The sequence below is a fragment of the Rhineura floridana genome, chromosome 12 (assembly GCF_030035675.1).
Source record: "Rhineura floridana isolate rRhiFlo1 chromosome 12, rRhiFlo1.hap2, whole genome shotgun sequence".
NCBI lineage: Eukaryota > Metazoa > Chordata > Lepidosauria > Squamata > Rhineuridae > Rhineura > Rhineura floridana.
In genome coordinates this window covers 16687513-16713623 of record NC_084491.1, presented here as the reverse complement: position 1 = coordinate 16713623, position 26111 = coordinate 16687513, and the positions used below count along the sequence as shown (strand labels likewise).

The 26111-nt window shown below is 47.2% G+C and overlaps 1 protein-coding gene across 2 annotated transcripts in view; it reads right to left on the bottom strand.

Annotated features, from left to right (window-relative positions):
- The window catches only part of DPYSL2 (dihydropyrimidinase like 2), a 118273-nt gene extending 92420 nt beyond the window's left edge, over positions 1-25853 (bottom strand). For both annotated transcript variants that reach the window (XM_061592294.1, XM_061592295.1), the window contains exon 1: positions 25494-25853. In XM_061592294.1, coding sequence (XP_061448278.1) covers positions 25494-25853 — 360 coding nt within the window. The remainder of the gene's footprint in view (positions 1-25493) is intronic.
- Positions 25854-26111: the final 258 nt, after the last annotated feature.

The following is a 26111-nucleotide window of genomic DNA, read 5'->3' as shown; positions in this document are numbered from 1 at the left end:
CCCTGCCCTGCCACCAACTAAGGGACACCCACCCAAGCAAACATTTTCCCTTGAGACTCAAAAAAGTTTACGTGCCAAGTGCAAACACAGCATTCACACACACACACTCACACACGTGTTGTCATCTTTCACCTCCACAGTTCTTTATCTCCATTCTGCTGCTGCCTGCTTCTCCTTTATCCATGTTCTTGCCCTCCATCTCCTTTTTCCCTCCACTCCATTCTTTACCACCACCATCCATTTTTTCAAACAATTCTTTTCTCTACTCCACCCTGTCTCACTCTCCACCTCCTCCCTTGTCGCTTCCTACCCACCCACAGAGCATGAGGGAAGAGTGATGCTGCACAGAAGCCCAGTTTGAGGCACATGATTTTCATCCACAAATCAGAGGAGCAGAAGCCTTCGCCTGCTCCCTCCCCCAAGTCATGCCCAAAAGCAATGCTGGAAACATTACAATTACTCCTCAAAAGTAATAAAATAATTCCTCGTTCTATTACAATCAAAATGTAAAGGAGTTACCCACTCGTTCCTCAAAAAAGTAATGAATTACAAGTAATTCAATTTTTGTAACTACTTACTTCCAAGCCCTGCCAATGAGGGGCTCTGGCTCCACCTATTGCTTGACTCCATGCCTTCTGCACCAGTCACAATGGGCCCCAGCCAGGGGTGTAGTCATCCAGGGTCTCAGGGGGTCTTAGACCCTTTTTACTTTTTTAGGAGCAAGGTCCCAGCAAGGTCCCTGTGTCCAAGCATCCTGGGAGCCAATCAGCAGGAAAGGGGAGCATGTTGGAGACTGAAAAGAGACTTCTACATGCTTATTTTGTCCTTTCCTGCTGAGTGGATCCAATCAGAGTCAAAGTAGGTAAGTCAGCCCTGAGAAGACTCTTCTCAGTAGCTAATACACTCCCCTTTCATGCTGATTAGCTCCTAGTGATGTCTGTTGTTGTGGGAGAAGGCATTAACAAGGATAGAGAAGCAGAAAGCAGTATTCACATCTGGGCAGATTATAATCGCACAAGGTTGTATAATCTTAGAAGGGGTGTAGTTGTGAGGTGGCATGGCTATGACTATCATGAAGGGACCCTGAACTTCTGAATTTGCTACTACACTACTGACCCCAGCTGCCACTGCCCAGAAGGGAATGGGGTCCTTTGGCTGAAAAAATAAAGGGGGGTTCCCACCCATACTATAAGGAGAGAGTCCTGGTGGATCAAATCAAAAATCCACCTAATCTAGCATCCTGTTCCCAGTGTTCAGCTAGATGCTTCCAGGAAGCTCAGAAGATGGACATGAAGCCGATGGTCCTCCTCCACTGTTGCCTTCAGCAATTGGTATTATGCCTTTGAAGATGGTGGTTCTGTTTATAGTGGATGAAGCTACTATTGATAGACCTATTCTCTGAATTTGCTTATTCTCCTTCTAAAGCCAGCCATCAGCACCACCACTTACAGATGTCCAAATGTCCAGAGGATGGCAACCAGGATGATGAGGGGTCTGCAGAAATTACATTCTATGAGAAATGGCTCAAATCATTTAGCCTGGTGAAGAGAAGGTAAATGGGGACATCACAGTGACATCCCAATATCTTAGGAACATAGGAAGCTGCCTTCTACTGAGTCAGACCATTGGTCCATCTAGCTCAGTATTGTCTACACTGGCTGACAGCAGCTCTCCAGGGTTTCAGACAGGGGTCTCTCCCAGTCCTACCTGGAGATGCTGGGGATTCAACCTGGGACTTTCTGTATGCAAAGCAGGGGTTCTACCACTGAGCTATGGCCCTTCCCCAGCTGAAATCTTAGATGCCTGTAGATGGATCAGACATTCTTTATTGCTCCAGAGAACAGAACTGGAACCAAATGGGTGGAAATTGCAGGGAAGCAGATTTGGGTTAAACATTAGGAGAAATTTTCTAATGGTAAGAGCTGTTGGACAGTAGACCAGACTACCTCGGGAGGTGGTGGGCTCTCCTTCACTGGAGCTTAAGAAGAAGCTGGATGGCCCATCTCTCAGGGATGCTGGAGTTGCATTCTGCATTGCAGATTCTTCACTGAGCAGGAGGTGACCCCACAGGTCCCTTCCAAATCTATGCTTATGTGCTGCATAAAGAAACACTTGTTTTCCCTCTTTTCTGAATCTACTGTAGATTAATTTCCTTGGGTGAGCCAGAACTCTAGTGTTACAAAACCAGGGTGGGAGAGGAATATCTACTTTCTCTTCACCTACTCATAATTTTATAAATGTCTTCCCTCCACATTAAAAACGCCCAAATATTTTAACTTTTTTTAAATAGGAAAGTTGCTGCAACCTCTTGATCATTTTTCCCTATACCTTTCCTAGCTGGATGAAATTCCTCTGGAGACAGAGAATGGAGCCACACCAACTAACCCTGCTCACAATGTTGCATGCTCTGCCTAGCCTTGCCCACTGGTCTCTGTGCAACTTAATATCTGAAAAGTAGAAGACTTTGTGCCTATAGCTCAGAGGTGAGGAACTGGAATCAGCTGGCGGCCCAAATCCTTCCCTTCCCCTACTCCCCAACAGTGTGCCACCCACCTGTCAGTCACCTGACATCATTATGACATCAAGTGACAACTTCAAAGTGGCTCACTCACTACACTGGATCAGCTGATTAACACTGGAAGTGGCTTCCTTTTAAGGTGTCCTGTCAGTATAAATCAACTGATTGGCACTGACAGTGCACCTTCAATGGACACCCTTGAAATCTTTTTGCAGGTCCGGTTTGCATTTAAACTGCACCTGAGTGCAGACAGGACAGGGAAAATGTCCTGCAAATGAACAATTTTCCTCTCTGTTTGCAGGCAAGGTTTGATTCCAAGCCCTTCCTGCAAACGGACTTTGAAGGGACACTGTCAGGCAAGCGCTCAGCAAGCACCAACAATCGGCTGATTGTTGCTGTTTGCAAAGCTCTTCCTTGACTGTGTGCCTTCAGAGGAGCTCACTGTATCCACCAATCATTGGTAGATAAGGCTGCTGCTTTGAAGGCGCGTTGTCAAGCAAGGGCTTTGCAAGCACTGCCAATCAGGAAGCCTCCTTCTACAAGTGGATTTCACTTGTTAAATTGGGGCAAAAATGCCTTGACACCTTAACTCAGGGTTGAGGAACCTCAGCCCCGGGGGCCAAATGTGATGCTCCAGACTTTTCTAGCTGGCCTGAAGGCCTCTGTCAAGGCCAACAATCCCTCTCCAGCCAGACCTCTAGCCCTGCTCCATACCCATATTGAGTGTTTTTGCCTTGGAAGAAGAAGAAGAAGAAGAAGAAGAAGAAGAAGAAGAAGAAGAAGACATTCCCCAGGACAGATTATTAAACTGTGGCCCTTAGCCTGAAAACAGGTTCCCCACCCATGCCTTAACACTTCTTGGTGTACATACCGGGCCAATTTCAAGGTTCTAGTTTTAGTGAACAAAGCCCTATGCAGCTTGGGACCAAGATACCTGAAAGACTGTCTTACCCATTGTATACCCAGTCAGTCTCTGTGCTCTGCAGATGAGGGCCTCTGCAGATACCATCTTATCAGGAGGTCCACTCTGCACAACATAGGAAGCAGATTTTTAATACTGTGGTACCTACCCATTGGAATTCCCTCCCCTTAAATATTAGACAGGTGCCATATCTGTTAGTTTTTCAATACCTGCTGAAGACCTTCATCTTTCAACAAGCCTTTTAAGTAGAGACATTATCCCAGTCTGCATCTGTGTTGGAATTGCTTTTTAAGATGTTTTTAAAACTTTTTTAAAAAGATGTTTTTAAGATATTTAGTTTTTTAATATGTTTTTTTAAGATGTTTTGTTTTAATATGTTTTAACGTTTTTTGTTTCTCAGATGTTTTAGAGTGTTTTTGTTTGCTGTCTTGGGTTCTTTCTGGGAGGAAGGGTGGGATATAAATTTAATAAATAAACACACTGCTTGATTTCAACCTGCACTGGACTGCTGCACCGTCAACGGCTGGCAAAGGGCTGTTTGAACTGATGCCATTGAATTTAGGTCACACCCACACCATACATTTAAAACACATGGCTCATACAGCTACAATTCCCAGTCCCCCTACTAAATGACAGTTTCCAGGATTCTTTGGGAGAAACCATGTGCTTTAAATGTGCTTTTAAATGTATTGATGGACAGATTGGTTGGCTGGCTGATATGCCACCCTTCCATTTCATTTGCTTTACTCAGCAGCTAACAATAAAGGAATAAATACATGTGCAAACTCAAGATATAGGTTAGGAGCAATAAAACAAATACAATGAAGACAGGCACAGCAATTCAAAGTAAAGGTTCACCACAAGAAAGCTGAGCAGTTCAAATGCCTGCTGAATCATTTGAACCATGCAGCAAAAGACAGAAAGATGGGGAGCCAAATGAATCTCCTGGGGCAAGGGTTTCCACCAACTAGGCATAGTCACATAAAAGGCCCTGTCCCACATCTCAGCCACCTGTACCTCAGCCACATGTGGGGCACAAGAGAATCTCCCCAACAGATCTCGGGGAACAGGAGAAGTCAGACGCTTATGCATTCAGGACCCAAGCTATTTAGAGCTTTGGAGGTATTCACCAACACTTTGAGTTGTACCTAGAAACAGGGACATGCTCCTGTGGGTCAGCACACAGTAGCATCCTTGCTAACACATTTTGGACCAACAGACATTTGGGGACATAGAAAAACAGGAAGCTGCCTTATAGTGAGTGAGACCATTGGTCCATCTAGCTCAGTATTGTGTACACTGACTGGCAGTGGCTCTCCAGGGTTTCAGGAAAGAGTCTCTCCTAGCCCTACCTGGAGATGCTGGGATTGAACTTGGGACCTTCTTCATGCAAGGCAGATGCTCTACCAATGAGCTGTGGCTCTTCCCCAATGAGTAGAGTGTGGTGCACTAATCTGACCTGGATGTAACTTAAGGCAGGGGAACTTCCAGTCCATGAGCCTAATTAGGCTTACCAAGCTGCTCCATCTGGCCTGCAAGAATGTTTTGGCGAAGACACACCCATTTGCCCTACAGCTGACATCAGATATGGGGCAGGTAAGGTTCCAAAGAGGGTTTGCAGGAACCTGTGATCAGCTGATCAGTGGTATCTGCAAAGCCCTGTTCACAGCCCTTTGCAAGCCCCAACCATCAGCTGATTGGACACACAGAAAAAGCAGGTCAACTGCCGTCATTGTGACACCAGGTGACTGACAGTTGAGTGGCCCCACCCATCTGCCAAACTTAGCCCACAGGAGGCGGGGAAGATGCGGATCTGGCCTGTCAGCTGGATTCATTATCCCAACCGTGAACTAAGGCATACATCACAGCTACCAGGTCAGACCTTCACAGAAGTAGCACAGAAGACACATCAGCCTAACCTGGGCAAACACACCCCTTGGCAGCTATTGGAACATTCAGATGCAATGTTCTCTGTCCTCTATGGGAAGGGCCCATAACTCAGTGTGTCGGGGCATCTGCCTTGCATGCAGAAGGAGGTCCCAGGTTCAATCCCAGCAACTCCAGGTATGACAATCCAGTCTGAAAACTTGGAGAGCCACTCCCAGTACTGAGCTGGACTAAACACGCGTTTCCATTAGCCACACCTGGAGGGGGAACGGGTTGATCTGCCCATCAGTTGCAAAATGTCTTTGAAGCTGAATTTTTTTTAAAAAAAAGTGCTCAAGCTGCTCCCACCAGATTTTACAGTAAAAGGGGGTGGGGTTTGACTAGTGTCTGTGTGCAGAAGAGAGAGGTGGAGGCTCATTGGAACCGGCAGAAGAGAGAGAGTGTTTTTACCCCTAGATGGACCAATGGTCTAACTCAGTGTAAGGGAGCTTCCTCTGTTCCAAAAACTGCACCCAGGAGAGCCCCTGGATTCTGAACCTGATTTTTCAAGAGGACGACTACCCCATCTAAAACAAGTGGCATCCCTCCTCCAGAGTCGGCCCCTTTCCTGACCAGGGAGCACCTCTGTGTGGTTTGGAGTAAGCTTCAATTTATTAGCTCGCATTCAATCCATGACTGCCTCCAGGTAACAGTTCAGAGGAAGAGAGTGACCATCAACAGGATCACTCCCAAATGCCCTCTCTAACATTGCCCTTTTCAAGGGCCACATTCCCTCATAGGGAAACTTCTGGGGGCCACATGCCAGTGGCAGGTGGTGCATAAGAGGCAAAAGTGGATGGCGCAATGGATGTGACTCTTAATTTTGTACAGTGGGTTTCAGTCTAGTCATATAAAAGTCAGAGTTTGTACACCCATGCAGAGCATACACTTCCATCTCTCCATCCAGGCAAGTAAGAGGTATTATCACCAGGGCTGGCACCAGAGGATGGCCAGCTTGGGCCCTGGCCAAGGTCCCTCCTTAGGGTGGGAGGATGGTGCTCCCATCCCTTGATCCATGGCAGCTTCAGGTCCTGCAACCTGACCTTGCCACAGATCACGGAGAGGGCATTCCCCCCCACTACAGACAGCGTGGGCTTTAATAAGCCTGCCCACACACCCCACCTACCTCTCCCGTCAGTGTGAACGCTGTATGCACTGTGGGGGCTTCCCTACGTGGCTGATGCCGACATCATCTTGGTTGATAGCAGGCATGTACGCTACGTGTGCATGTCATTCACATGACAGAAGAGGTAGGTGGAGCGTGCGGGTGGGCATATTAGCCCCATGCCGCCTGTAGGGGGGGTGTTGGGCGACAGTGCTGCGGGTCTAGGGCAGGCTGGTGCCCAAGGGCTCAGTCATGCCTGGCACCAGCCCTGTTTGTTTGTTTGTTTGTTTGTTTGTTTGTTTATTATACTTGTATACCGCCCCATAGCCAAAGCTCTCTGTGCAGTTTACAGTAACTAAAAATAAATACAATTTAAAATACATCTTTTTAAAAAACAATTTAAAACACAATTTAAAAATTTAAAACAATATAAAACACATGCTAGAATGCCTGGGATAAGAGGAAAGTCTTGACCTGGCACTGAAAAGATAACAGCGTTGGCGCCAGACGCACCTCTTCAGGAAGATCATTCCATAATTTGGGGGCCACCACGGAGAAGGCCCTCTCTCTGGTTGCCATTCTCTGAGCTTCCCTTGGAGTAGGCACCCGGAGAAGGGCCTTTGATCTTGAACGCAGTGTACAGGTGGGTTCGTATCGGGAGAGGCGTTCCATCAGGTATTGTGGTCCCAAGCCATGTAAAGCTTTATAGGTAAATACCAGCACCTTGAATCGAGTTCAGAAACATAAAGGCAGCCAGTGCAAGCGGGCCAGAATCGGTTTTATATGTTCGGACTGTCTGGTCCCTGTTACCAATCTGGCCGCTGCATTTTGCACAAGCTGCAGTTTCCGAACCATCTTCAAAGGCAGCCCCACGTAGAGTGCATTGCAGTAATCTAATTTAGAGGTTACCAGAGCATGGACAACTGAAGCTAGGTTATCCCTGTCCAGATAGGGACATAATTGGGCCACCAACCAAAGTTGGTAGAAGGCACTCCGTGCCACTGAGGCTACCTGAGCCTCAAGTGACAGAGATGATTCTAGGAGAACTCCCAAGCTACGAACCTGCTCCTTCAGGGGGAGTGCAACCCCATCCAGGGCAGGTTGAACATCCACCATCTGGTCAGAAGAACCACCCACTAGCAGCATCTCAGTCTTGTCTGGATTGAGCCTCAGTTTATTAGCCCTCATCCAGTCCATTGTCGCAACCAGGCACCACTTCAGCATATTGACAGCCTCACCTGAAGAAGATGAAAAGGAGAAATAGAGCTGCGTGTCATCAGCATACTGATGGCAACATACTCCAAAGCTCCAGATAACAGCACCAAGCAGTTTAATGTAGATGTTGAACAGCATGGGGGACAGAACTGACCCCTGTGGAACCCCATACTGGAGAGTCCAGGGCACTGAGCAATGTTCCCCAAGCACCACCTTCTGGAGACGACCTGCCAAGTAGGAGCAGAACTACTGCAATGCAGTACCTCCCACTCCCAACTCAGCCAGTCTCCCCAGAAGGATACCATGGTCGATGGTATCGAAAGCCACTGAGAGATCAAGGAGAATCAACAGAGTCACACGTTCCCTGTCTCTCTCCCGACAAAGGTCATCATACAGGGCGACCAAGGCTGTTTCCATGCCAAAACCAGGCCTGAAACCTGACTGAAATGGATCCAGATAATCGGTCTCATCCAAGAGTGTCTGGAGCTGGCCCACAACCACTCGTTCAAGGACCTTGCCCAGGAATGGAACATTTGCTACCGGCCTATAGTTATTAAGATTTTCTGGGTCCAGGGAGGGTTTCTTCAGGAGTGGTCTCACTACCGCCTCTTTCAGGCAGCCAGGGACCACCCTTTCTCGCAGGTTCACTGTTCATTTTTGTTGAGCCCCCGCTTCCCCATGAGGGCCGGGGGGGGGGGAGAGACATGAGTTCCAGGTCTCCCAGCTGTCAGAAGGCACAGAAGACCAAGGAATTGTTGAGTCTGAGCAAGACCTTGGGAGGGGAGTGAGTTTGACTCCAGGCCAGTTCCCACAGATGGCGCGGTCTCGGAAGTGGAGAGCATGCCACCCCCAGACAGGTCGGAGGAGCCGTTGGAAGATGTTTCAGAGGGGGCGTTGACTCCCCCTTTACCAAGCAGCTCTCGGGATGCCTCAAGCGCGTCACCGCCCCGACCTCAAGCCGGTTCCTAAGGAGACGGTTTTTTCGCATGAGCCGTTGGAAGCACACACCCCGTCACCCCGCTCTCGACGCCGCGAGAAGTGGACAGGACAGAGGCAGGACTTGCGAAGGAGTAAGAGATTATGATCTAAAACTTTCCCTACTTAAGACTGCAGTTCTCTGGCTTGAGCTGCTGAGTCAACTTTCTTCACGAATTGCAGAGCATGCCTAGAGTGCAGTTAGGGAATTCTAGTGAGCTAGCTTAGAGATTTCTCTGAAGCGTACAGCTTTTGATGTATCCATTACTTTAATAAAACAAGATTTGATTGCACCTGCGTCTCAGCCTCGTGAATCCCGCTCTGAACAGGACATTTTCAGTGAGGAAACAGCACTTGAAGAGGGCATGGCACAGGGCCACTGAGGGCATGTCCTGGGGAGGGAGCATGGACCTAGAAGAGTCCTGAGGGTCTGGAGGGCTGCATTTGGCCCCTGGGCCTGAGGTTTCCCAACCAGTGGAGGCTGGCCTATTGGGGCTAGTGGGGCGCTGCCCACCAACCTCATTCTGCCCTCAGCCAGCCTGCGCCGGCCTGCCTTCTTACTTACAACCAGTCCAAAGAATGGCTCTGGCTGTCCCCTACCCTTCCCCTCCTCCTCAGTCTCAGTGTTGCCCTTGTAGAACTCAGCAGGGACGAGAATGGAAACAAAATGACAATTAGTTGGCTCACCTTGCCATTGGCTCGGGCTCCACCTACTGTTGGTCTCCCTGCCTTCCACCCCACCAGTCCCCAATGGCCACCACTGTCTCCACAGTGTCTGATCTAGATCCATTCCATCCTGGGTTCAGGCCAGGTTCTGCAATCAAATCAGCCTCGGTAACCCTGACAGATTACCTTTATTGGGTAGGACAGGAAGTGTATGATCCTGCAGATTTTCCCTGATATTTCTTTACCATGGTATCCTCCTGGAATGGTTCCATGGATTGGTGGCAGTGGTTCTGCTCCTACCTCTGGGGCTATTTTCAAACAGCACTGGGTAACTGCCTGCACTTTGGCCCCATGACATTTATGCTGTGCACTGCCACAGGGGCCCAAACCATACCATCTCCCATGCTATTTAATCCTCTGCGCTATAGGAAGCTGTTGGGGTGGTCATTACGAGATCTGGATTAAAGTGTTGTCAGTGATGACAGAGAACTCTATTTCTCTGTCTCATCTGAGTTAGGAGAGGCTGTGCAGGTCCTAGACCAGCGTCTGCATGCAACAGTGGACTGGATGACAGCCAGTAATCTGAGACTGAATCCTCATAAAACAGAGGTGTAATGGGTAGGCAGGTCTTGTGTCCAGGAATTGGGCTGGTTGCCTGTTCTGGTTTGGGTCATACTCCCCATTAAGGAGCAGATGTGTAATCTGGGGCTGCTTCTAGATCCAGCACTATCAATCAAGGCTCAAGTGTCCTCTGTGGCAAGATGTGCCTTTTGCCAGCTTCAGCTGGTACACCAACTGTGGCCATTCCTGGACAGAACAATTTCGCCATGGAAACCTATGCATAGGCAAACAGGTAGCCTTACAATTTTTATACACACTCACTCACTCCTATCTATCCTCCATCCAGGCAAACAAGCAACATTGTCAAATTTCAGGGATGTATTCCAGCCAGGCAAAAGACTAAAGTAGGGTTTGAAGCAAGGCTAGGGATAGGTGAGATTTTCAAGTCAGTTCACATTTCAAGCAGAATTCATCAAATTAGCAATTTCTGAAACAATATGAGTACCAAAACACAGCCATCCTTCGAAATTCGCACTTATAAGAATTTTGGGATGCAGTTCGCCAACACAACAACATTTACAAAAATGCATATATTAGGGGAAAGTGTACGTGAAAATGATTACATGAGTGAAAATAACATGCAAAAAGCCATGAAATGATGAGAAATGGCTTGCAAAAATGTGTACCTTTGTCAAAACTGACTACAAAAATGTGTTTATTTGGAAAAATTAGCACTAAAATGGTGAAGAATTTTCATGAGGATTTTAAAAAAACACAGATTGCTGCAGAAATAACTGAAACAAACAGATCTGTCCATCCCTAAAATGGAAATGGGCTGCCTTCAAGTCGATTCTGACTTTTGGCGACCCCATGAATAGGGTATTCATGGTGAGCGGTATTCAGAGGTAGTTTGCCAATGCCTTCCTCTAAGGCTGAGAGGCAGTGACTGGGCCAAGGTCACCCAGTGAGCTTCATGGCTGTGTGAGGATTTGAACCCTGGTTGCCCAGGTCATAGTCCAACACCTTAACCACTGCACCACACTGGCTCTCAAAGCAAGGCCAATGAGGGGTATGGCCAAGAAGGTGGTGCGGCCTGGGTACAGTCCCAAGAGACAGACAGACAGACCTGGAAGGCCACACATTCCCCATTCCTAGTCTAGATAATCTGTTTCATTAAACAAATCAAACCTTGGATGTCTAAATAATACGAAGGTTCATAGAATCATAGAATAGTAGACTTAGAAGGGGCCTATAAGGCCATCAAGTCCAACCCCCTGCTCAATGCCGGAATCCAAATTGAAGCATTCCCGACAGATGGCTGTCCAGCTGCCTCTTGAATGCCTCCAGTGTCGGAGATAGGGTTGCCAGGTTCAGGGCCTGAAACTGATCCAGTATCTTTAGGAGAAGAGAAAGTCAGCCAAGTGCAGGTGTTCTTGCAACACTGTAATGGGAAAAAACAGAAGGTGGAAGGGAGAATTCCACCTTGTGGTTTTTCCCATTACAGTGATGCAAGAACACCTGCACTTGGCTGACTTTCCCTCCTCCTAAAGATATAGGATCAGTCTCAGGCCCTGAGCCTGGCAACCCTAGTCAGAGAGCCCACTACCTCTCTAAGTAATTGGTTCCATTAAGTTCTGTCTATGCAATGGTCAATTTGCACACACAAAGCCTTGGACACAAGCTGGTTTATTGCAACAAGAGCTTTCATAAACAAGAGACACAAAGTGTACAGAGAAGGTGATAGGAATAGGCATCTGTGGATTTAGGTACCCTGGAGGAGAAATAGTTAAGATGAGAACTCTTCATAGAGCAGGGAAACATAGGGGGCAAAATCTGGATTCAATATCTAAACATTTACAAGAACTCTAAACAATTCACATAAAATTTGCGAGCACGCTAAATCTGAACATAGCCAACTAGATGTGGTTGGTAGTGGAAATAGAACCCATCCATTTTATTCAACCCCCCCCCCAAAAAAAGTTGTTAACAAATTCTGTGTTCTGTAAGCTGGCAAGCCAGGTATGTTATATTTTTGTTTTTTTGTACGGTGCAGAGGGTACAGAGTAAATTTTAGGCACTTGAAATAACAACTATCCTGTTTTGAATAATGAATCTTGGCATTTAAAAAAGCTTTCTAATGTTATTCCCAAAGAAGTGCTGCTGATTTTCCCCAGTGCAAAATATTACATTTTGAAGTGCAACAAGCTGGGCTGTGTAAATGGAATGAAGATATGAATTCAAATATCTCCTTGCCTGGGGAGAAAATGTGGGCACCTGTCCTGTTTTTAAAGCCCCAGCTGTGTTTTCCTAAATGTCCGTATGACAATCCTGCAAAGTAGGCCCCTAAAAACCAAACTATGTATTATGCTACTCACACACTTTAAAGCAGGTACTTACAACTAGCTGCTTTCTTCCTTCAGCAAAACCAGCTATAGGACCTCCCAATGCTGATCAGGATTACAGCATTGGACAAGGGTCACCAATGTAACACCCTCAAGGTTTTCCCTTGGTGCCCACAAAGCCTCTGAGCCCCTCCCTCTCACTGCCCCTTTAGTAATAAGATAGTGAAAGTGGCCACCTTTTATTCCCCTGAACAGTACGTAGAGCTGAAGGAGGAAGATGAAAGAGTGATGCTCTTCCACACTTCCCTTTCAACTCTATGTGCTTTTCAAGGCTCAGATTAATTTAACAGCATCTGACTTTTACCCAGAATGATGTTTGTGTGCACCTTTTTTCTCTTTCTGTCTCTCAGGGTGGCAGGAGCTATTCCACAGAAAGGGAAAAGAAGTGACCAGAGGATGGCACTTGCTGGAAAATCCAAATGTGACCATTGGTGTAAAAAGGTTGGTGATCTCTGTTGATAAAACGGAGGTACTACTTGTGGGGGACAAGAGAAGGTTGGGTGACATTGACCTGAAGTTCAATGGGGTGAGTTTACCCCTAAAGGACCAGGTCCGGAGCCTTGGGGTTGTGCTTGATTCCAGGCTGTCCATGGAGGCTCAGATTTCGGCAGTGAGCCGAACAGCCTGGTACCAACTACACCTCATACGAAGGCTGCAACCCTACCTTCCTGTTCATCAGCTCCCACTGGTGGTACACGCCCTGATCACCTCTCGTTTGGACTACTGTAATGCGCTCTGCGTGGGGTTACCCTTGAAAACGGTCCGGAAATTACAACTGATACAAAATGCGGCGGCTCGACTACTTACGAATAGTCGCCGCCGAGATCACATCACACCAGTGTTGTTCGACCTACACTGGCTTCCAGTTGTTTTCCGAGCCCAATTCAAGGTGTTGGTATTGACCTTTAAATCCCTATACGGTTTCAGCCCAGTTTATCTCACAGAGTGCCTTCAACACCACCAATTATGCCGCCCGACAAGTTCGGCCACACAGGGCCTTCTCTCAATCCCGCCAACAAAAACAGCCAGATTGGCGGGTACAAGAGAGAGGGCATTCTCAGTGGCAGCCCCCACTCTTTGGAACTCCCTCCCACAAGATCTCCAGCATGCCTCTTCCCTAAATGTATTTCAGAAAGCCTTAAAGACCTGGGTTTTTCAGCAGGCCTTCGGGGTATCCGGGGAGGGTTAATTGATATAATTGTAATGCCTCCTACCCAGTTTTAATATTGTTGTTGCAGATCTATTGTTTTTACTGTATTACTGTATTTTATTAATTGTATTTTAATAATTTTGTAAGTCGCCTAGAGTGGCCATTGGCCAGATAGGCGACGAAGAAATTAAATTTATTATTATTATTATTATTATTATTATTATTATTATTATTATTATTATTATTATCATCATCATCATCATCATCATCATCTCTGGGGAGAAAGGGATTAACCTTTTCTCCTGTGAGCCTATTTCATCACGCCAATGCTGCAATTCACCTCTGCCAGGTCCACATCCCGTACTTATTTATCAAGACACACGTAAGACTATATTAAAAAGTCTGGCAAATCTCCATTCTCCATTGGAGTCATAAGAAACCATGTCCATTAGTTAATGAAACAGAGTTGTCAGCTATAGCTCTTGAATGTCAGAGATTGGCAGACAGTTTCAATACAATTTGAACTACCCATGGCATTTAATGCATCTTTTTAAAGTCCTCTGGTGGTTCAAGCATCACTGAGACTTTCCAGGCTGTCTTGCTGGTGATGTTGGTCAACAATAAGACCATGGTCTAAATGGTCTGAGAGAATAAGGTTGCAATCCAATGCACACTTACCTGGAAGTAAACCCTGTTGAAAACAATGGGATGTACTTCAGTGTGAGGGGCAGACTTACTGACCATTGATTACAATGCAATGTAGGGCTGCAATCCTATACCCTCTTACCTGGGAGTAAGTCTCACTGAATCAATGGGCTCACTTCTGAGGAGACATGTATAGGATTGCATTGTAAATCTGCAATCCTATGCTCACTTACTAGGGACTAAATCCTATTAGAATCATAGAATAGTAGAGTTGGAAGGGGCCTATAAGGCCATCAAGCCCAACCACATGCTCAATGCAGGATTCCAAATCAAAGCATTCCCGACAGATGGCTGTCCAGCTGCCTCTTGAAGGCCTCCAGTGTCGGAAAGCGCACTACCTCTCTAGGTAATTGATTCCATTGTCGTATGGCTCTAACAGTTAGGAGGTTTTTCATGATGTCCAGTCGAAATCTGGCTTCCTGCAACTTGAGCCCATTATTCTGTGTCCTGCACTCTGGGATGATTGAGAAGAGATCCCAGCCCTCCTCTATGTGACAACCTTTCATGTAGTTGAAGAGTGCTATCATATCTCCCCTCAGTCTTCTCTTCTCCAGGCTAAACATGCCCAGTTCTTTCAGTCTCTCCTCATAGGGCTTTGTTTCCAGTCCCTGGATCATCCTTGTTGCCCTCCTCTGAACCTGTTCCAGTTTGTCTGCATCCTTCTTAAGTGTGGTGTCCAGAACTGGACCCAGTACTCAAGATGAGGCCTAACCAGTGCTGAATAGAGGGGAATTAATACTTCACGAGATTTGGAAACTATATTTCTGTTAATGCAGCCTAAAATAGCATTTGCCTTTTTTGCAGCCACATCACACTGTTGACTCATATTCAGCTTGTGATCAACGACAATTCCAAGATCCTTCTCATATGTATTGCTGAGCCAGGTATCCCCCATCTTATAACTGTGCATTTGGTTTCTTTTTCCTAAGTGTAGAACTTTGCATTTATCCCTGTTGAATTTCATTCTGTTGTTTTCAGCCCAATGCTCCAGCCTATCAAGATCCCTTTGAATTTTGTTTCTATCTTCCACGGCATTAGCTATGCCAACCAATTTTGTGTCATCTGCAAATTTGATAAGCATGCTCTGTACCTCCTCATCCAAGTCGTTAACAAAAATGTTGAAGAGCACTGGGCCCATATTAAGCTCAATGGGACATATTTCCAAGTGCATGTGCCTAGGATTAAGCTGCTAGAAATGAAACATACATAAGAAAAATATTTTTATTGGTCTAATGTCTGTTGCTGTGTAAGTATGACATCTTTTTAGCCACATCCAAAGAAACAGTTCTATGTAACAAAGAAGGTTGTACAATGCTGTTCCAAAATTTGTAGCTGTCTCATAAACTGCCTGCATCTCTGCTAAGAAACTATCTCAGATTCCATTTGGTTAATTGAAAAAAAGAAGAAGACAGGAATTCAGATGAGGAATTACCATAGCTCAAAGACTGAATGTTTTGCACATGTAAGGTCCTATCCAGATTTAATCCCTTGGTGGTAGACCAATGATCTGGAATATGAAGGGATCTGAGTTCAAATCCTGACCCTTGTAAATGTTGTTTTCTTGTGTCTGCTCCAACAGGTATCCATGGCTAACTTATCATGGAAGAGCCATAGTTCAATGGGAGAATACATGCTTGGCATTTTTTGGAATGTGTCAATGTTTCCTCATTCCTTCCCAAGAATACATGGAAATTGAAACAGGTTGTGTTAGGCAACTGTAAAACTGCTGACACTGGAAGCATTTGAAGATCCCACTTCAGTGGGAAATTGGACTGGCATCAGAGGTCAACATTTGGGGGCAAGTAGCAAGGCCCGCACACCAGTGGAGGGCCCAGTGACAATCCCTACAGCCTCCTGACCCTGCTATTCCCCCATTTTGTTGTTGCTGTCTGTTTACTTGCCCTCTCCAAGTGAGCAAGCAAAGAGTTGAGCAAGGGGAAAGACCTCAGAGGTGTTCTGTAAATTAGTATATGCACAGATCGTCAATGGTCTGAGATGCGTGTGTGCCAGTGTGTGTGTTAGGTAAACACTAGGCTTTTACCCTGCATTAGGATCACTGAGACTTAAGACTTAGTAAGATAAGAAAAGCTACTCTATTGATAGAAATACATAGTAGATAGGAAAGGCATACCTAGTACTAACTAAGTTGGAGGCGCAATGCCCAGACGTGGGTATTGCCCTCATGGCTCAGGAGAGAGAGCAAAGACAAAGATGTCTCCTCTCTCTCAGACAGTCGAAGAAGAGAAGAAGAAAGGGCGTAAGGAGGAGGGGCAGATAAGCTTCCCTAAGCATATCAGTCTACAAGGAAGGAAGTTAGTCAGAGCATAGCACAGGTAAAGGTAGACAAGCCTAGCCAGCTGGAGGACCGTAACTATCTTCCTTCTGGAACACAAGCAAAAGAACCCAAACAGGAGTTGCTCTTGCCTCAGTTCCAACAAGAGGTAGAGCATATATTTTGCACACAGAAGATGCTGGGCTCCATCCCTAGCATATCCAGGCAGGCTGGGAGAGATCCCGGTCTGAAATCCTGATGAGCTGCTGCTAGTCAGTGTAAACAATACAGGGCCAGAGGGACCAATAGTTTGACTGGTTATAAAGCAGATTCCTATGTCCCTAGTAAGTTCTGCAAGCCTTGTCCATTATCTCTGGGAGATGGTGCCAATGGGACCTGGTGGAAGAGGGAGCAGCAACAGTGGTGAGAGAGGAAGAGGTGAGCCACTCAGGGAGAGCACCTTGCCTACAGAGGTCCACCAAAACCTGGGACAGTCACTGGTAGGCACATAAGCATCCCCTCTCACCAAAGTTAACACCATCACTCAAATCTGAAGGTCAGCAACTAGGTTGAATCTGGTCCTTACTGGGGATTCCAACTGGCTTTCAGCATAGCTACCAATCCATCCTCACAACTACGCAGCTGTAGCTCAGTGGCAGACTGCATATTTTGCATGCCAAAAGTCCCGTGTTCAATCCTGACATCTCCAAGCAGGGCTGACAGAGGCCCCTACCTGAAACCCTGGAGAGCTGCCTCGGCCAGTTACTATCAATGATATTGGGCTTGATGGAACAATGGTCTGCATGGCTATAAAGCAGCTTCCTATGTTCCTAGACACCTCGGCCTCTTTCTTGCACAGAAGATGAGAAGCTTTGCCCTCTGAGACAGTTCTCCATGTATGCATCTGAGTTCTTCAAATCACATTTGCACATTTCTTGGCTCGTGCAGGAGAATGAGCCGTTGAAGTGAAGAATGAGAAAACTCTGGCAGAGCTATTGTTATTTACACTTGGCTAGGATGAGAGCATTAAAAGCCTCTTGTTGGTGTCTTGGTACCTAGGAGGGCCTCCAAGGTCATGGAATCATAGAGTTGCAGGGTGTTGTGCAGGCCATCAAGTCCAGAGGATTCAGGGCTTAAGCATCCCCGACAGATGGATGTCCAGCCTATGTCTGAAGACCTCCAGAAAGGAAGAGCTCATCATCCCTCTAGGGGGATGGGGCATAAGTAGGGTTGCCAGGTTCCTGGCCTGAGACTGATCCTGCATCTTTAGGAGAAGAGAAAGTCAGCCAAGTGCAGGTGTTCTTGCAACACTTTAATGGGAAAAACCACAAGGTGGAATTCTCCCTCCCCCCTGCACAACTTTTAAAGATACAGAAGACCGCTGGGAGGCTGGGCCTGGCAACCAAGAGGTCTGTATCTTTAAAAGTTGTGCAGGGAGAAGGGAGACTTCCACCTGGTGGTTTTCCCCATTACAGTGTTGCAAGAACACTTGCACTTGGCTGACTTTCTCTTCTCCTAAAAATACAGGATCAATCTCAGGCCAAGAACCTGGCACCCCTAGGCATAAGTGAGATTGCAATCATGGGCGAAGTATAATCCAATGCTGCAAAAAGAGTTCAGAGGAAGTGGCATGACTGCGAGAGCAGGTCAAGAGTGATGGAGTAAAGAAAACTGCTGCAAGTACAGCACCAAGTGAATGATGCTCACGTCAAAAGGGTTGTGTCAAAAGGCAGAATCACCAGCAACATTACTAGAGCAGGGGTGGAGAGCCTTCAGTTTGAGGGCCACATTCCCTTCTGGGCAACCTTCCAGGGGCCACATACCCTTGGTGGGCGGGGTCACAGGCACTAGCGGGCAGAGCAAAGCATGTAAATTTTACCTTTGTACACAGTGGGAGCTGATCCATTCAGGCAAGTGGGGCAGCAACCCACCAATTTCACTCTGTCCTTAGTTAAGTCTCCATCTGCCTGCCATGTTACTGACAACCAGTCACGGGCTGGCTCTGCCTCTCACTGGCTCTAGCTCCATCTACTTCTGGTCTCCCTGTCTTCCTCCCTGCCAGTCTCAATGGGCAACAGCCACCACTGTCTATACAGTAAACCGGTTTCTACACACACTTGCACACCCTCCATCTAGGAAAGCAAGAAGCATTAATGGAATACATTAAGGCATTCCAGCCTGGCAAAACCACTCAAGGAGGGTGCAAACTAGGGCCAGTAAGGGGTGTGACTTGTGGAGACAGGGTGTGGCTGAAGTATAGGTATGGCCTGGGACAAGTCCCAAGGGCCAGATAGAGAGGCATGGAGGGCCATATTTGGCCTCCAGGCCTGAAGGTCTCCATCTCTGCACTAGATGGATGAATATAATTTTCCACTGATGTGTCAGTGTCTTGGCTTGATGTGTGTCAACGTGAGACCCTCAATAGCATTGTTCCACTAAGTTGCTAACCTCACGATTAAAGACGTCCTTATTTGTGCTTTGAGGAGCATTGCCTTTGGGCTTCTCTACACATTATGTGGCAGCAAACCGGAGTTTATGACAAAGCAATTGACAGGGGCCTGCAGCCAATGCCAAGTCTCTGATTAATGGATCTGTATGCATTTAGGGAAAGGGCCATAGCTCAGTTGTAGAGCATATGTGGTCTTCATCAGAGGCCCTTCTCCGTGTGCCCCGCCCGAGGGAGCTGTGGAGGGTGGCCAAATGAGAAAGAGCCTTTTCAGAGGTGGCCCCCCTTCTGTGGAATGCTTTCTCCGGGGAGATGCACCTGGCATCATCCTTCTCTGTCTTTAGGCACCAGCCTAAGACCTTCTTGTTCACTCAGGCCTTTAAGTTGCCTCCTACGGCTTATTTTCTAGCAGGGTGCGTAGGACTCATCCTTATTAATATGTTGCTGGATGGGCATATCTGATTTTGTATTGTTTGCTCTTGAATGTTTCTGATTTTAAGTTGTTTTTAATGTGGTGTATTCTATTTTTGTCAAGTGCTTTGAGACACATTCTTTGTATAAAGCACCTAATGAAAGGAAAGAATAATAGGCATTGTTATTATCATCATCATCGGTCACACCTTTAAGATGGTCTTGGGATTGTGGACTGGTGCGAAGTGGGAGGGAAAGTGGCAAGTGGGTTTTTTTATCCCTTTCACCTCCCAAATTCCTATTTATTCTAAGTGGATTTCTGTTTTTCCAACCGCCTAACACGTTATTTCTGTTTTTCCAAACCTCTAACATGTTATTAGACTAACGTTTTGCATATTTTTCATTGTTCATTGTTTTATTTATTTTTTCTGGTTTAAAATTGCTTTTATTTGTTGTATTTTATCTTGTTAAGTCACTCTGAGACTTTTCCTTTTGTGTAACGTTACTGACAAACACTTAACAACAACAACAATATTAATCTGCTTTGCATGCAGAAGGTCCCAGGTTCAATCCCCAGCATCTGCGGGTAGGACTGGGAATGCCCCCTGTCTTAAACCCTGGAAAGCTGCTGCCAGTTGGTGTGGGCAATACTGAGCTAGAAGGACCAATGGACTGACTCAGTATAAGGCAAACTGAGAGCCTAATATGTCTCAGGGGCAAATTAAGTGTGCATGCCAATCACACAATTAACAATTGTATGAATGGATTTTTAAGTATAAATAGCAGGTGGGGGTGTGGTCCAAATTGCAACAATGGTGGGAAAGGGAGGGTTGTCCCCCTGCTGTTGTGCAGGTAGACTCTGGACTTAATGGTCTTGATCCCCTGAATTTAGGTGTCTTATGTTTGGGGGGGAGCTTTTTAGATGACAATGTGCATTTCTTCACTTATGGCAAAATGTGCTAAGCCAACCTTGTTGTGTTTGTGTCTTCTGCTCATTCTGCTGAGTGAAGCCCTGGACATGTACTCCAAAGTCCTGTCCAGATGGCCCTACTGCCCATTCATGCCAATGGGGATCCAGTCCAGACTGGGACTGCAGCAGGGTACAGAGGGTTAAAGCTCCTTCCCCCACTAACTGACCTTTAAAGAGCAAGTGAGGGCTTGTCTCCCATCTTAGCACTGTGAGACTACGGTGCAAAGATTGGAGATAAACCTGTGCCTGCTCCCAGCTTAAAATCTGAATTACCTAATATCATATGACATCCAGGAGTGTAGTTGTCCAGGGTCCTGGGGGGTCTTAGACTTTCTGGGGAGCAGGGTCCCATCAGGGACCTTATGTCTCCAGCATCCTTTCCTGCTGATTGGAGTCAACCAGAGTGAAAGTAGGTGAGTCAGCCACTGAGAAGACTCTTCTCAGTAGCTAACACATTCTCCTTTCATGGTGATTGGCTCCTAGGGAGTCTGTTGTTGTGGGAGAAGGGGCGCATGGAAAAGACTGAGGAGTGTGGACATGACAACAGAGAGCAAGCAAGCAAGGGACAATGGAAAAGGGGGGAGGGGAGGAAAGAACTTGGGCTGAAGAACTCTCTCTCTGAGTGTGTTGCATGGCTTCCAGTTTGTTTGTTTGTTAACAAGGATTTTATTCTAAATCCAGCAGCAAAAAAGGGGGAGGGGGAATAAGTGTGGTTTATTCCAGTCCAAAGTGAGAAGGAGGGGAGGAGAAAAAGAGAGAAAAATATGTTTGGAGGGGGGAGAGAAAGTATGTGTGTGTGATGGTATTTCAGCTTTTAATGATGTTTTATATGTGTGTGTGTCGTGCATGGTAAGGTGAAATGCAAATGCATATGCCTAAGAGTGTGTGTGTGTGGTGCAGCCAACACCAGATGTTAGAATCAGGAATGTCCATGCTTAAGGTTCCTCGTAAAACTCATATGATCTGCACAAATGCAGTTATCCTGAGTTTTAGCATGATAGCCAAGAAGGGAGACTTACCTTACAGCAAATAAGGAAGTTCCTTACGTTAAAGCATCTTAGTACATTTGCCCATGTACATGCACAGACAATAGCAGATCTAGCTGAAAGGCAACACATGGAGATCTGCATTGATCATTGCAATGCACCAGGAAGGGAAAGTACTCCAGACAAAGTAAGGGACTAAAGCTCATTCTATTGTATAGTCATAGAAGGGGATGTGACTGGGGGGGGGGGCATGGCTGTGACGGGGCATGGTGTGCCTATCATGAAGGGACCCTGCACTTCTGAATTTGCCACTACACTACTGATGACATCAGGTGATTGACACTATCAAAAATAGCCTGCAGAGGATGAGATAGTTATAGATCTGGCCCTCAGGCTGAAAAATGTTTCTCACCCTGCTTTATAAGAAATCATTCACACAACTGCTAACTGCATGAATGGTGCCAAAATTAGTATGGCCCTCTTTCACACATAAACATCTTTTGGAGTACATTTTAAAAAGGCAATTGGTGAATTGGGCCTTTGCTTTCTGCAGAGAACGTAGCATTTTTCTCAGGGGTGATGAGCTGAGGATCTGGCTCCTGAGACATCTGAAAATCCAGGTGCTCAGGGGAGTTGCAATTGTGTCATACCTAAACAGTGGTGCACTAGCAACCTTCCTGGGATAATACTCAGATAAAGAGCTTGGAGCTGCTGAGTAAGCAGAAGCACACAAAAAGCCACTTTCTGCTTTGAAAGTGGACGTTTGTTAAGTGCTGGTTAGACTTCACTACCTCTGATCTTCAAAGCTGCAAATGTGCACTCTTTCATGGCAAAGGAAAGTGCCAAGTCTGGCAATATCCCTTGGCTTACACCCCAGAGAAGCTTGTCTGCAGTTGCTCATATATTGCTCTTAGAAAGCAACTGTACATGGCTGGCCAGAGCTCTGCCTCAAAAATGTGTCTGCTAAAAGGAAAGACCTTTTTTTATAATGGTTGCCAGAAAAAGGAAACAAATGATGGACAGGAAAAGTAGGATAAACATAGTGATCAAAATACGCCTTTGCTGCCTATAGCTGCTACTGCTACTATTCCTGGTAGCTGAGTTACTACTAAATATAGAGACAGAGGAGTTATGAATGGCCATGTCCCCCAAGCAACTTAGACATGGCTTGCTCAAACCATCAGAGGAGCCCTGCTAGATGAGACCAAAGTCGATCCTGCTTCCCACAGTGGCCAACCAGATGCTTCCAGGAAGCCTACAACTGATGCATGAAGGCAAAATTGATGAATGTCTGTGGCTGGGAATCACAAGTGGGGAGAGTGCTCGGGTCCTCCTTATGGGATTCCCAGAGGCATCTGGCTGGCCACAGTGAGAACAGGATGCTGGACGAGAGGGCCTGATCCAGCAGACTCTTGTTATGTTCTTGACAATATGGTTTGCACCCCACCAAATGATATTTAGAAGTGCTCTGCCTCTGAGCATGGAGGCTCTACATCTTGACCAATAACCACTGATATAAACATTTCATCCTTGATTTTTCCTAAACCTCTTTCATAGTCATGTTAGCTAGTGGCCATCACCACATCTTATGGCAATGAATTCATACATTACTTGTTGCATTGATGTGGCATGACCCTTTCTTTTTGTCTGCCAGTCAAGGCCACGGGATTCTCCTGAGCATTAAGAGAGTGGAAGAAAAACATCTTTCTACTCACTTTCTCCACCTTCTCGCCTTCTTCCCTACCTGGACAGGACAGAGTTGTGCAGCTTTATCATTAGAGAGTGACTGGAAATGGTCATCTAGGGCAATGATGCTCATAGGACAGGGCAGGTAGCACTTCAGAAGAGACAAACCAAGATATGCTAAGAAATACAAGGCAGACTTGGTTTGGCAGCATGTATAATCTTTCAGTGGTCTTTATATCTGCCACCTTTGAAGGTCTGCAAGTGAAGGTGGACAGATTTTCTTCATCTTAGGTACAGCGGTGCCTCTGCTCCTCCTCTCCAATTTCAGAGACCATCATTCAAGTCTACCACCTATTTGTTTATTTCTTACATTTATATCCCACCTTTCCTCCAAGGGTAGAGCTCAAGGTGGCATACATGGGTCTCCTCCCTCTCCATTTTATCCTCACAGCAACCCTGTGAGGTAGGTTAGGTGGAGAGACGGCGAATGGCTCAAGGTCACCCAGCACACTTCATGGCTGTGTGAAGATTTGAACCCTTTCCTCCCAGGTCCTAGTCCAACACTCTAACCACCGCACACACTGGCTCCCATGGTCTATTAGCTCCCTTGGCCTATTCTATCCAGGCATGTGGTTAGCACAAGACACACACCCCAAAGCCAGAGGGGTGGGGAGCCTCTGACCTAAGGATGAAATGCAACCCTCTGGATCTGTGTACCTGGCCCTTGGGACTCTCCCTAGCCACAAAGTATCCCCAGGCCACATTCCTCATATTGGCCTGGATGGAAACTGTGTGTGTATGTGTAGAAACCTGACATATTTGCATGGCTGAAATGTAGCCTACTGTACAAAGGTAAAAATCTCATCCATTGCTCACCTAATTTTGCCTCTGGTCATGCCCACCCCTAGTATGTGGCCCCCAGAAGGGCCCCCACAAGGGAATGTGGCCCTTGAGCTGAAAAGAGTTCCCTACCCCCACCCTCTTGAAACCTATAGACCAATATCTAATGTCTTTTGCTCTAGGGTCAGTTGTAGTGCGGATGTTCAGGAAAGGGAACTGGATCGTTGTAAGGGGATTGGACTTGATGGCCTTATAGGCCCCTTCCAACTCTACTATTCTATGATTCTAAGGGAAGGGGTGTTGCTCAGTCATAGAGCACATGTTTTGCATAGTGAGTTTCTGTGTCAGTCAGTGGTGCAGTCAGGCAATTTTAGGCTATGGGCTACATGGTCTTGTGGGGGGGCCTCTTTAGATGGTGATGGCTATTGACTTACTTCAAAATGTGGTAAGCTGGTCCTGCTGAGTTTTGAGCCCCCTTTGCTCACTCTGCTGAGTGGGGTCCTAGATTTCTGGCCCCAAATCTTGTCATAATGGCACCACTGGATTCCATCCCCAGCATGCCCTGGTTGGGCTGGGCAACACCTCAGTCTGAAATCCTGGAGAGCTGCTGCTAGTCAGTGTCGACAATGCTGAACTGGTTGAACAAGTGGTCTAATTCAGTACACAGCAGCTTCCAAAGTTCATCCTCCCCTTCAGGGCCAGGCCCATCGTGATTAGATCCTGAGCAACCCAGCCCTTTCCTTTCGTTAATAATAATAAATAAAATCAATCTGGAGGACTGGCCAGCCAGACTTGCATTAGCTCAGAGTTGGAACTGGCTTTTGAGATTTGGAGCAAATCTCCCACCCAACAGAGAGGCTGATCTGACCTAACTGGGTGCCATGCTCAACTCAAGTTCTTAAAGGAGGGGTGGGGAACCAAACTCAACCTGAGGGCCACATTCCCTTCTGGGTAACCTTCTGGGGGGCCACATGCCATAGTGGGTGCAGCCAGAGGCAAAAATAGGCGGAACAATAAATGAAATGTTGCCTGTGTGCAGTAGGCTAGTCACACACACCTTTCTATTCTGCATCCAAGCAAGCAAAAGTTATCAGCCAGGCAAAAACGCTGAAGAAGAGTGTGAAGCCTGGCCAGTGAGGAGTGTGGCCTGGAAGAAGGGTGTGGTCTGGGGCGAGTTCCAAGGCCCAGACAGAGAGCCCCAGGCCCTGAGGCTTCCCACCACAAAATAAAGCAGAGGCTTCAAAGTGACCTAAGTCTGGAGAAGTTCTACTGCATCGCTGATAAGGAAGCCAATGGAGCATCTTCGTCTGAACAATCTGCAGATAAGAAGTGGACTTTCATTTGGCTGGTTTTTGTGGCGGATTTTGTTTCGTTTCGTTTGTCAATGAGCATCTTTGTCTGGCAATTGCCGCCCTGGGGAGTTGGACCCTGCATCAGATGGGTGGGGCTTTCTTACGATGCCACTGGCTGGGAGATACCTTGGGAAGAGGAGGGGGAGAAGTCCGCTCCCACTGCTAGCTTTGAAAGAAACGGAGGGGGCCAGAAGGTCGCTGAGCTCCCGTGTGCCGCACTCGCCTCCCAAGGCAGAACCTCCTTGACCATCTACCAACGGGGATTGCCTCTGAGAAATTGCTTCCCCGAGGTCCCAGTCGGTCAGCCGAGGTGAAAAACCAAGCCCTAGGTCCGGTCCCTCTCAGATCCACCCCCCTCCCCGTCGCAAAACAACACCCCCCTCACCTTGTCGTTCAGGTTCTGCAAAGCCTCTTTGCCGGTGGCCCTCCGGATCTCCACCTTCCTCCCGAAATCAACAGATGGCTCCCCTCCCGTCCTGCTCTGCCAGGAGTAGAGGGACTGAGCCTCGGCTCCGAGATGGGCCACGTCCTTCTGCTTGGCCACGATCTTGCCGCCGGAGGAGCCGCGTCCCACCGAGAGGGAATCGAAATCGATGGTCTTGTTCTCCAAGGAGCCTTCCACCGGGCAGAACATGCCGCAGAATTTCTGCCGGGGCTTGGGGCTCCCGGAGCCCAGGTTCTTGAAGAAGGCGGGCACTTCCTCCTCCTCCTCGCCGGGCTTGGCCGCTTGCCTCTTCTCGGCCATGGCTCTCGACGGGGCGGGCGGCGCCTCTCCCTTTCCCGATTAACAAGGCAAAGACAAGGCAAAGCGGTTCCCGACCGCAGCACCCGCCCTCGTCCTGGAGACAGGGAAAGCGGCGGCTTGGGCGGCAGCTCCGGGCAGAGGCTGGCAGGGGCTGGGCGCCTGCGGGGGGTGGCGGGAGAGCCGAGCTTTTGTACTGCTGGCCGCCTTCATAGAGAGAGGAGACAAGGGCTGGAGGGCTGGGGGGAGCTGGAAGGCTGG